The sequence below is a fragment of the Falco cherrug genome, chromosome 13 (assembly GCF_023634085.1).
Source record: "Falco cherrug isolate bFalChe1 chromosome 13, bFalChe1.pri, whole genome shotgun sequence".
Lineage (NCBI taxonomy): Eukaryota > Metazoa > Chordata > Aves > Falconiformes > Falconidae > Falco > Falco cherrug.
The window spans coordinates 3928915-3941889 of NC_073709.1; the positions used below are offsets into that span (position 1 = coordinate 3928915).

The following is a 12975-nucleotide window of genomic DNA, read 5'->3' on the forward strand; positions in this document are numbered from 1 at the left end:
TCTGAACCCCTGATACACTGTCACTGTTGAAGCAGTAAAATATCAATCTTTATCTTACCACAGTATAGACTACCACAAGCTCCCCTCTTTTGAGCTATTAGTTACCTCTAGTAGTTTGATCAGGCAAGTGTATCTCATGTTTCATGATTTTAAACAGATTTTAATTATAAGTGATATAAGCTGTATAAACTATAGGTTTCTATTTTGATTTCACAATAAAAACCTAAAATCACTATCTTTCTATTCTTCAGGTTTACTTTTAGAAGACAATCCCTCTATTCGAGCCATCAGTCTAGGACATGGACATATACTAGTGGGAACTAAAAATGGAGAGATACTTGAAATCGATAAAAGTGGTCCTATGACTCTGCTTGTTCAGGTACTGTATGGATCTTCCATATCAAAATATTCCCTGTAGAAATACAAGATACGGTAAGATTTTCCTAGCAATTTTCTTTCTGTTTTCGTTAATCCTGTTGGCCACCATTCCTTTCTTTGCTCAGGCAGAAGTTGATTCTTTCTTACGTAAATGACTTTGAGATTCACTGTGCGTTACAGAATCCTGAAGGTAAAACAAACAGTCCATTAAGTTCAAAGGTTGATGAGACTTCTTAGGATTTTTTCAGACATTTTAGTTTAGGACCCAACATAAAAATGAAGCATAGAGCTAACGCAATTTATTTTGTTTTGACAGTGTGCTTCCATGTATTTGCTTTTACTGAAATAATACAGTATATTCTGAAGGATCCTATACTTTAACGTGTGAAAAACTGCTTTAGAGTTATGACAGTTTACTACAGTGACACACAGTTCTCATTGCATGTGCTGCAAAGCATAAAGAGACCTCTTTTGCAAGACAAAGGATTTTGCAAAATTTGGTTTAAAACATTTCATATTTACATCCACTGATGTATTTGATGTTGCTTTGACTTGGTGTCCTGAATAACCCTCATGTCTATATGTAGAAAATTGTATATATCATTTGCTGAGTTACAATTTATCAAGTTTTTACTTTTTGTTTGCTTTAACTGACTAAATTAACACTTTTTTTACAAAAATACTGTTTCTTTGCTATTTTTCTTTCTAGTTAGTTCTGATCACATAAAGTAATCTTTCAAATTTATATTGCCTACACGATAGCCTTACTAACCTAAACGTGCAAAGTTTTATTTTATAAATTATTTAACTCATTCCCTAATTTAGAAGGGCAATATCATCCTAATATAGTTGCCTTCACGTGAATACTAAGGTTACAAGGTAATAAAAATACCTTAAAATTACCTGATTGCTGTCAGTTTTGTGATAAAGAGAAGTGTTACAATTGTCATCCAACTTACATTACATGCATACATGCATCAACTTGAGCCAACATAGAAAATATATAAGGTGTAATCAAGGTGTCATGACAGTTCCTCCCCTTTTTCTTCTTATGGTATTTTTCCATCTCAACAAAAACACCAGTTACAAAACTGAAATCCAGGCTGAGAATAGTCAGAAATGATTTAACCTTGAAATGCAGTGCCAGCAAGCTGTATGCAAGTTGAAGGAAATCTAGAAAAAGCAGAAAGAATGATTAAAAGGTCTGAAAACCGAGTTCTGAGGAAAGATTACAAGAAGTAAGTATGTGTATGTTGGGCAAACATGTTCTCCAGGATCTAAATTTATTACATGAACCTCGAAGACAAATTAGCCCGTGCTAGGATTTCAGGATACAGTCCTATTTGGGGCATAAATATTTCCTGTTCATTTGAAGTCTGGAAGAGAGAGAGTATTGGAAGAACGTTGGAATTACAGCTAGTAGTAGTGGACGAGACTATGGAAAAGTGTATTTTAGGTGGGTATCAGAGGTTGAAACAGACAGGATATTCAGGTCACTCTGAATGTGGAAAATTTTTGAGAGGAGATGGTAAAAGCCTTATTGTCCAAGACTTGTAAAAGGAGGCAGGGCAAATGTTAGAACATACTACATAAACACAAGTGCATTGTTTTATATTAAATTATTTCCTTTAGGGACATATGGAAGGAGAAGTCTGGGGCTTGGCAGCTCATCCTCTCTTGCCTGTCTGTGCAACAGTGAGTGATGATAAAACACTACGAATCTGGGAACTTTCTTCCCAGCACCGCATGCTGGCAGTGAGGAAACTCAAAAAAGGTAATTCTCATTTGGCCATACACTGTGAGGGTAATGGTACTATTCTATGTCTGTAACAGTTCCATCTTTGCTTTTGGTGCACATCACAGGCATTAATTAGGTAGGAAGAGGACAGTCATTAAGAAATTGGAAGCATAGGAGGTAGATTGTCTTTGGCATGTGTCAAGTCAATGAAAAGGGTAGAAAGAAAAAGGATTATAATCTATTGTAATGAATAGTAATAAAATTAACTTTAATCTCTTTTCCTCTGATTCCAAGGGGAATGAGTTGAGCTCAGAATCATTTTCCTTCCTAAGAATACTTAAGGCCAGTGTACTCTTTGCTGACATTAAGAAGTTTCCTTATAAAGACAAATGTAAAATTTTCTACATGTTGAGCACAATCAGCCTTCAGTGGCCATATGAACTTTACATGTTATACAAACTTCTTTGAAAATGAACAGGTTTCGTGCCCTCACGTCTATAAAATTAGGTGAGCTATGTTGAAAAGCTGCCTTCTCAAAAATACTCTTATTTTGTTTACTCATTGATATCCTTAGGAAATTTTACAGTGTAAATTCAACATGCTTCATTTTCAGTGACAGATCCAAAGCACAGGAACTCTAAGTGGCTGAGGGAAAACAGAGTCAAATGTTTTGGAGAGGTGAACTCGGGGATGGATAAGGATTATCTGTATGAGACAGTATGGTCAGAAATAATGTTAAGGGAAAAAGTAAGTGGAGGAAGTGTAGTACATCTCTGTTTTAAGTGTGCTCCACCTGAAAGGAAACATTATTCAGTCATGTAACAAAGAAGCTTTCAAGTGTAGTATCCCTGAAAGACATGTAGTTATGCTGCCCATAATAAGTCGTTGAATTTTCCATCTGGCTATCCTTTCTGTATGTTGTGGGGGTTTAGGGTTTTTTCCCATTTTATTTTATTATAGTTCTATCATTGGTGCATTTAGAACATAGTTGGAAGGTGATATTTGCACCTAAACCCATTTCAAGACTGATCAAATCACCATCGTCAACTCAAGAAGAGCCTATACAGAGGGTACATTCCCATTTAGTAAAACATTGATCATAGCCCTCCTATCACATAATATATTTGTTTTAATGAATAAAAAAATCTATTTTAGAAGTATACCTTTCAGTTGCAGTTTATTGATGGTTTTCTCAATCCCAAGTTTGTAAACCTTAAGATACTCTTTTCCGTTTTCCTTTGTAGGTGGACGATGCTGTGCCTTTTCTCCTGATGGGAAAGCCTTGGCTGTGGGCTTGAACGATGGGAGTTTTCTGGTGGTGAATGCTGACACTGTTGAGGACATGGTCTCTTTCCACCACAGAAAGGAAATGATCTCAGATATAAAGTTTTCACGAGGTATAATCACATGATAAGGTGGAAGGGGAGTGTTTATCCAGGAGTTTGTTTTTCTCCTCTAGACAAAAGATAGAATGTTCAGAAGGTGGTCTGGCTTTATATGCACTCCATGCATTTAAATACTTTCACTTCTGTGTGGTTGTATGCAGCCTCGTGTAACGGGGCCCACCCCTAACTGGTGCATTTGGATGCACTACAGTAGTAAAAATGTGTAACAATAATAATTATAACATGTACACCTTTAATAACCTCAGTGTCTCTTCTTTACAGAATCAGGAAAGTACCTGGCTGTGGCTTCCCATGATAATTTTGTAGATATTTACAATGTACTTACCAGCAAAAGAGTTGGCATTTGTAAAGGTGCATCTAGCTATATCACACACATTGACTGGGACTCGAGAGGTAAAATGTTTGAGCAGAGATATGGATTTAAAATGACTATAAAACAGAATATCAGAAAACTGTTCTTGTACCAGTTACTAAGATACACTGTAACAACTAATGCAAGTGATTTTTCAGCATCAAGCACCATATGGGTGCATTGCACTTACGTTTGTTGGTGTAACTCGTCCCCCCTTGTAGCATTTGTACCAGAGTATGTGCTACTTGACTGCTGACAACGTACGACTAAATGTCACTTACGAACATAGCGTTGATTTCCTTTGCCCTGTTCTTTTTATAGTTTTGTAGTGTGCGGCACATTCTTCTTTTCCACCTTTTATGTCCAATTTCCTTTCTTCTTTGCTGAGCGTTGCCTGGCAATCACTGCAATGAAGTTAGAGCGCCTTATTGTCACAACTAATTAAGTCTAGCAGGATCAATAATGAGCTCATGCAAATAAGCCTTCCTAGACCTAATATGATTTTGTGTGGAATCACCTGTGTGTCTGAGCCCTGCTTCCCCTGTTGTGCTAGTCCCAAGATGTGGTGCGAGCTCACTGACATCAACAGAACTCCTTTCAGAATCTGTCCAGGTCTGGGTTCTCGAGCCAGTAAGCCATGCTGCAACTGAGCTGGCACTGTGTGCCTGCTTCCAGTCCTGATAATCTGACTGCTGATAGTTACAAACATGATATCAGCAATTTGTCGCATACTACCCGTATATCTGTAGTAGCCAGTTCTGGGATGTGTTACATGTACAGATAAAAGAAAACTGAGAAGTTTTTGTGTCCTTATTGGTATTTATTGCACTAATTCTAACTGAGCTTCTAGCTGTAAAGGATTAATATACTAAATTGTATAAGCTTGTGTTATGCAGGTCAGATGGGAAGGGCATGATATTAATATAGCCCCATATTGCACATCTTGTGGTCAGTGATTCCAACGGCCTGAACGTATCTCATGTAACAAAGGGTAAGATGCCCAGCCAAAGTACAGCAATGTTGGAACTGCACTAGTTCATGTCGGTTGATAATCTAATTGAGCATTTCTCAGTAAAAGGTGCTTTCCCTGGCAGTTATGCAGTTTAGCTATTGTAGAACTGCATTTACGATAATAAATCCCTGCAGTATTTCTTATACTGTTATAGTTGTTATAATTTGAAAAAAATCAGAAAATGCCTTAATTTTCTTATATCAGAAATATTCTAAAACTGAATTTGAAAGCATTTTTTGCTTCATCATTCACAAATGCTTGCCAATATACTATCAGTTGCATGCAGGATTATATTCATGATATCACATTGTACGGGTGTAGTAAACTCCCTATGCAAGGACAGTTTGGTGTGTAGCTGGACTGTAAGCTAGTTAGGCAGTACAAAGTAGACAGGTGCTTACAATGTTTCTAGCTTTCAGCAAAACAGTCTTGCAAAATCATTATAAAATAGTTATGAAAATGAGTAGGACAAGGTTTTTTGAGTCTTTGGTGGTTTTTTTTTTTTGCTTTCCATTATCATGATGATGAAAACACAAGCAAAATACTTCTTAACAGAAGAAAGTGATTTGCTGCAAGACAGTAACTTTTTAAGGATGTTGGATGGTATTTAAAATATTACTTCGGCAGTGAATCAGGAGCATAGGATTCTTATGAGAGTGATTCTAAGCATCTGTTTTACTTTTGCTATGAATAACTCTCTGGAGGATAATTTCTTAGCTTATCCCCAGAAATCTCTTCACTCAATCAAAATAAAGTTGATAATATTCATGTTAATGAATAAGATTCATAATAAACTCTTGTTTTGTATCCAGGAAAGTTACTGCAAGTCAATTCTGGTGCCAAAGAACAACTATTTTTTGAAGCACCAAGGGGGAAAAGGCATATTATAAGAATTGCTGAGGTACGAATTCTGCTTACTGCATTTTTTTAACTGTGAAAGTTATTTTTCTGGACTGTTGAAAAAGAACATGGTTTTGTCTTCAAATGGTATATTTTTCCTTTTGAAATACTATATTTACAGTGGTTAGAATTAGAATTATTTAATGATTCTTTATAATGTCTTTCCTAGCATTTGTGTGTGGTGGAACCTGCAAGTTTCTGCTTGTGTATCTAAATTTGTTGTTTGTTTAATAGCAGTCATTTCGCATAATCCCCTTTCCTGACCAATCGCCTGGTTTCTGTGTAATTGGTGTGCATACAGGTTATAAACCATCTTTAGACACGGCTTTTAACAATGTTGATTCTTCTACAGAATTGCCAATGTTTAGCACCTCAGAAAAATCTTTTAAGGAGATTTGTATTCAAATCATGCTCTGCCTTGGGAAAGCAGGAATGTTTAGTTTTAAGCCTTTTGATGAGGATATGCAGTTTGTATATTAAGCTGGAAACAGTACGTAGTTTCTAAAAACACTGAAAAAAAACTAGTATCAAACAGAAAATATACATGTGAAACCAGTGTGAATTTGGTATGTATTAAGATGACTTCTTTTGGGGAAATTTTGATTGCAGATAGAGAAGATTGAGTGGGACACCTGGACATGTGTTCTTGGTCCTACTTGTGAAGGAATTTGGCCCATCCACAGTGATGTCACCGTTGTAAATGCAGCTAGTCTTACAAAAGATGGAACACTATTAGCTACAGGAGATGATTTTGGGTTTGTGAAGCTTTTTTCGTATCCAGTGAAGGTAATAAGCGTATTTATTTCTGAGACTAGAAACTGCAAAAGAAAAAGAACTAAGGAAGACACTTCGCAATATGTCAGATTGCTAATACAGGAATTCTTTGTGCTGCAGGGCCAACATGCAAAATTCAAGAAGTATGTGGGTCACAGCGCACAGGTAACCAACGTGCGGTGGTTGCACAATGATTCTGTGCTGCTGACTGTAGGTGGTGCTGATACAGCTTTGATGATCTGGACCAGAGAATTTTTGGGCATTCAGGAGAGTAAGCTGGTTGATAGTGAAGAATCAGACACAGATGCAGAAGAAGATGGAGGTAAAAAGGATTACCAAAAATACGTCTTTAATTTAGTCTTTATTCCCCAGGGGCTCACACAGGTGTTTAACTTGAAGTGGGCAAGAAACTTTTCATGTGCTAATGTTCAGTGTAGGGAGAGCTCAGTAGGATTTGTTTCCTTCCTTTTATTGGCGCAGATCTTGTTTGCTACTCTTCCACTATGAAACAAGGGTAGTCTGTTTTATTTTATGTTTTATTTTTCAAAGGTTATGATAGTGATGTTGCAAGAGAAAAAGCAATTGACTATACCACTAAGATTTATGCAGTAAGCATCCGAGAGATGGAAGGGACAAAACCACATCAGCAGCTGAAGGAAGTTTCAGTAGAAGAGAGGTATGTCACACAAAGGCATTCGTTTCCAAATGTGTGTTGCATTCTCTTGAATCTCTTTGAATTCAACTAAAATTAGTCCCTAGAAAGAAGCAGGAATTTTAAAATTCACAAGATAATATTTAAAATGGTATTCATAGGGTACAACATGTTAATGTGATAGAGAAAAATACATGTAGGTAAGTAAAACACCAGTGAGTGTTTTGTTCTCTTCTGCTGTCCACACAAACAATTATATTCTTTCCTAATTAGCTTGCGTAGCTGTGCGTATGTCTACAGCAGGACATTTGTGGTTGGGTGAGCTTGTAAATACTTTGCAGTTAAGGCTTTTGGTGATGTTTTGGTTGAAAGATTTTCAGTGGCTTGTAATTGTGTCAGGTTGTTACCGTTAAAGCTGAAACTTCCTACGGCACACATGGACCTTAGGCTGAATTATTCTGAAAAAAAATGAAAAGCAAAACCAGCTGGAAAAACACTATTGGAGAGGACAGTAAAGAAAAGGGATAAGAGCTAAGCACAGAGGGTGAGGTCCAGTGAAACACAAACGTAGGGGAGTGGGTGAGTGAAAACTGACTGGGACAGGACTGCTGGGACAGAACAGGAGTTTCTATAACCAGTGAAATACGTTCCTCTTTGTAATCTGGAACAGTAAATCTACACCTGCGAGTCCAGTTGATGACTCAGCTGTGAATCCATGCAGTCTCTTTCGATAAAATTTCTTTTTATAGGTGGTTGTTCTTTTATCATGAGTTTTCTTGCTTTTGCCCAATGTTGGGCACTGACAGAAAGGACTCCTGAGGGTTAGCCCACAGAAAGAATTTAAGCCTAGTTGTTTCCCCTCAGTTTCCCCAGGATGCATGACTAGTAACAATACCAGTAGTGTGATGGCATAGTGTTGTCCCCACAGGCATCCTGCCCTAGTTAGAGAACAGGATCCCTAGTCCTCGGGGAATACAGCGGGTGTGGAAGTAAGCAGTGCTGTGCTGTAGGATCCCTCCTGCAGGTATTGCAAAAGATAAGAGGGCTGTGTGTAGGAAGAGGCTGGGGTGGCAAGAAGAGAGCGCGCTGGAGCCTGTGGAGAGCTGCCTTCTTGTTCCTGCTTCTGTCACAGAGCTTCTTGTGATGGCTGGCAGATAGAATATTTTGCAGGCAGCCTCTGGCTCTGAGTACCACCTCGTTTCCTGCTGTCAGCCGAGAGGAGCGTGGCTGAATTTGCAGAAAAACTGCATGCTCATAGCTGCAAGTGGAGATCATATAAGCGGTTTTTTGAACAAACACGTAACACGTAATTACACTGAACAGATTAAGTGGCTGCTTCTGAGATTTTTGGCTCTAAATCTCCTTGGTGTCCTGATTTGCAAGATACAAAATGGAGTTAGGAATACTTCCTAATCTCCTACAGACCTTTGAAAAATAAATTAGCTTCTGTTTTTAAAGCTCCCAAAGAAAGCAGTGCTGAGCATCGTGGACAGCAAGTAATAATATTTTTTCACTTGGTATTTGAATAGGAGAACAAATGTTGAGTATGAAAAATGAGAAGAATAATGTTGCACACCCCCCCTTTTTTTTCATCACAACATTTTAACAAAAACATGCAGCGGAAGGATTAGTGATTTTTTTTCAATATAATGTTGGACCATAACCATTTCTTTTCCCCTTCTTTTATGGATATCTCTTTCCATTTTCTCATTTACTCCTATAAAGTCTTTGCTCCTCCATTTTTCTATGAAAAGGCATAGTGTATTATCTAGTAAACATGAATGTTTTGAGATTGAATTAAAAAAGGAAAAATATTATTTTATTTTGGGCAAATACTGCTAAATCATTATTACACATGAAATAACAAGTGCCAGTGGTACAATGGCCAGATGTTTTACACCAGCAACCCTTGTACCCTGCAGCTGCTTTATTCTGCTTTGATGATGCAAAAGTAACTGTCGAGTGAGTTTAATTGACCAATTAAGCTGGGCTTACAATTGTTTTGTACTAGTGAATTGCCAACAATATGAGCATAAGCATCAGCCTCTTCTGCAGCTTTTCAGTGCTATTTTCAGTCCAGGAATGAAAATCATTGCAGTCCCTTTGGGTCCCTAGGAAGCTTTTCTTCTCTGAAACCTGGCCACGGGCCTGCTGTCTGATGCAAGCCAGTACTCTGCTTCTCAGAGGAGCATCTCAGTCTGCCACATACACGTCAGGCTTCCTGACTCGAGTCTGTCCACATTCTTAGTCCTGCGCTGGATGAGCTGATTCAGCTGAGCCTGCTGTGTTGCTGTGGAGGAAGGCACCCCCTGAAATAAACAAGCCGTTTGCTTTTTTTCAACCTTTTAAACCAAACCTGCGGTACCTGCAAAGCAGCATGTAAGAAGAGAAACGAAGCAGGCTTCCCATTTGTCACAACGACACTGATCATCCTTAATGCCGGGAAAACATGCTTTGTGCTATCCAGCACCACAAAGCAACACTGAGGCTGGAAGCTCCTCTAGTATTTCCACACTACCCACTCTGTTTATAGCTGGTGCACCTAATTACATGGGTAGGCACCTCCTCTGTAGTGAGGTTGCCTCCGATTTCCGTAGTAGTCTCTTCGTAATGACTGTAAATGAAAATAGCATACTGTAGCCTATCTGAAAGAATAATCTATCCTGTAACAAGCTCTAGACTGAAGAGAGCAAAAAGGAAAATGTTTACATTCTCTGTACCTTTTTTTCTTCTTACTGTCTCTATGTAATCAACAGTTTTGTATTTCATTTTAAAATAGCTTAAAAATAAACCCTTGTACCGTCCTTTCCATCGTTTATGCTGAAGAGTCACAGCTATTCTACACGTTCTTTATATGACCTCTAGGGCTACTTCAATATAATCACATCTTTTGTATTTGGAATTTGCTGTTCTGTTACATTTGTCAACAGATCCCATACTTTTCATATATAGCTTCTTAGTCAAAGATAAATTCCCTTCCCTTTCTTCATCGGATTGGTGTACATTAGCAGAATTTATAGTCAAACAGAAGCAGAAATTATATGGTGAAATGCAGGCAAATGCAGTTTCTGAGGGTGTTGTGCTGGGATAGAGCCTGAGGCTGTGAAAGGTACTGGGTTTTGGATGCAGTTAGAGGAGATGAATGTGTTGGCGACTGCAGTTGTCAAAGGCTTCAATTTTTGGCCACAGTTGCACTGATGTGTGCACAATTTATGCAGAATCTTGACACTCCCTATTACGAGTGCTTCAGGGTGAAGCTCGCTTCCCTCGTAAGACATAAGGATTAGGAGGGAGGCTTCATAGCTGTGCCACGTTCATCTTTTCAGAGAATACAAAGACATGCAGCAGCTAATGAAGGGTTTGTCTGAGCATGTTCTAAAAGCTTCCTGAAAGCACTGGGCTGACTTTTCTTTGCATCTGCAAGGGTCCAAAGTGACAGTCAATCAAGCCAGATGAAATTGAAAGTTTACAAGTACTCAACTGTCAGTGTTAAGGAAAACCTAAGTTCTAAATCAGCAGGTCTTCAAGACATGGAGTCTTGAAATCTCTCTGTGCACAGAGCTGAGTGAGATGGCAAGGAGTGATACTGAAGCCAGTTCACAAAGCTTTAAAGCTTCTGTAAAGGGCACAGCTGAAGTAGCCTCTCCCAGTCCCTTCAGATACGAAGAAGGGAACCAAGAGGCTGTATTCCATTCTCTTTCAGGCAGGTACATGTGAAAACCTGGTAGTCTTTTCAGGGGGAAGATTGTCTGGAGAAGATATTCTAATCCCAAATCTTTCGTCTTTCTAATTGTGCCGTATATCTGTATGAAGACCCCAAAGACTGTGCATTTGACGGGATTTACACACTGGGAATATTCTGAGATTGTTAACATACTGTCTAAATTTTGAAAAATATGTTACAAGCTGGAAGGCCACTTAAGATAGTTAATCCCAAGTCCTGAAAAACTGCTGGTCCACTTTCACTGCAAAATGCAATAAGGATCTGAGAAGTATCCCCCTTCCTGTATTTTCATTGCATGTCTGAGACGGGAAAAATTGTGAGATATTCAGAAGTATAGTGAGTAGAAACCCAGAGTTAAACAAAGTAGATTTAAATTAAGAAAAGGAAAAACAGAAAAATAAGCATCCAGCTCAAGCAAGAGGCAGGAATAGCTAGGGCTGTTGCTCTGAGCTTCTTCTTGGGAGCAAGGACTTCAAGATAACGATGTTTCTTTCTTTAAATAGTAATATTTAGAAGGTGAACTGTTGCTGTGAACAAGTTATTTCCCTCCTTACATAATACAAATATGCTTTGAAGGTACTATGTGACACCTAGTAGACAGTTTTGGTTCAAGAAGATGGCTGTTTTATTTTCCTCTTCATTATAGCTACATTTCCATCTTTTTAACATTTGTGTTCGCTAGAATAAGCTTGCAGGACTCTGTGTTTCTGTAATATTAAGAGTGGTGAATCTGAAAAACTGGAAGTACATTATCCCTCTAGAAATAACGAATCGTTGTACAATTCAGGAGGAGTTTGATCTCAAGAACTGAGATGTGTCTCCTGAGAAGATTGCAAGTATGTGGCTGAATGCTGATACAGGCAGCACCGGGTTATGAGGGGAGAGTTTGCAACAAACACCACCCTTCTGGAAAGGAATCAACAATTCACAATGACTCCCCCAAAATTAACGCAAAGACTTACTCTGCTGTCTTTTTGTCAAAAGAGATCAGCCACTAATTCGCCCTTCTCTCCCCCATCATGGGAGAGAGTAGGGGGACAGACTGGAAGTAATACTCGATACCAGATAACCGCCTTTGAGATATCTGCAGTTACCTGCTCTGCATCCTCTAGTACTACCCAGCACGTGCTCTGTGCTTAGCGCGATCCAGCAAGGTGAAAAGGAAATCTGTATTACACTGGTCTTCCCCAGGGTATTGGGCCCCTGAGCAAACAGGGCAGAGAAATTTCATTATTATAAAGGGCAAAAAAAACTTGTATGTGACAAATTTGGGGATAATATTAAGGTTTTTTTCCTTAGAAAAGAAAATGAAAGCACTTTATCAAATGTACTTTTCCTGTCTTATTTATTTACATAATGAAAAAAATGATGATTCCGTTAATACCTCCAAGGAACATAGAAGTTACATGATAGATTTTACTTGCAGGATTTGAAATAAGTCATGGTCTAGTATTATTGAGGGGGACCCAAGGTTTACTGTCTCCGTCAGCAGTTACAGCTTTAGGATGGAAAAAGAACAGAAGAGATGAGGCTTAGGAACAGTTTTAAAATGTCTTGCTGTTGTACTTGTCAGTGCGTTCGGTTCAGATAATTAATTGATTGTTGTTTCTCTCTCCTCTCCCCAACCTTCTTGTTTTTCTTCTTCTCCCTTTCCATGTCCTTTCCTCCCCACCTGCCCTTATTTTCCTCTTCCTCTTTTTGCTCCTCTGATTGGCATCCTCTTCGTTGCTCTGCCTGTAAGGTACCGAAGCGGGGGTGCCAATGAGAGGTGCTGCAGGAGCAGTCTCACGGTGTGGGAGCTCCAAGAGCAGTGCTCCCACACCATGGGACCACTTGGTCACTGGTGGGACTATCCCAGACAATCCAGGACAATTGTAAGCTATACTGCGTGTTCCACAGGCATTGTGCTTTATTTCAGAAAAAGGCTGACTTTTGAACTGGGACCGGTTTAACTGGCAAAGAATTTATATTATAAAATTAAAACCAGCTTGCGTGAAGACTACACTTAATGTTACTAATATGAAAGGCAAAGATTTGTT

At 38.6% G+C, this 12975-nt stretch overlaps 1 protein-coding gene across 2 annotated transcripts in view; it reads left to right on the forward strand.

The window, feature by feature from the left end:
- EML6 (EMAP like 6) overlaps positions 1-12975 on the forward strand; it is a 119058-nt gene that overhangs the window by 82930 nt on the left and 23153 nt on the right. For both annotated transcript variants that reach the window (XM_027814576.2, XM_005445623.3), the window contains exons 20-27: positions 252-379; positions 2011-2152; positions 3361-3513; positions 3784-3915; positions 5699-5787; positions 6396-6572; positions 6681-6882; positions 7110-7236. In XM_027814576.2, the coding sequence (XP_027670377.2) occupies positions 252-379; positions 2011-2152; positions 3361-3513; positions 3784-3915; positions 5699-5787; positions 6396-6572; positions 6681-6882; positions 7110-7236 (1150 nt within the window). The remainder of the gene's footprint in view (positions 1-251; positions 380-2010; positions 2153-3360; positions 3514-3783; positions 3916-5698; positions 5788-6395; positions 6573-6680; positions 6883-7109; positions 7237-12975) is intronic.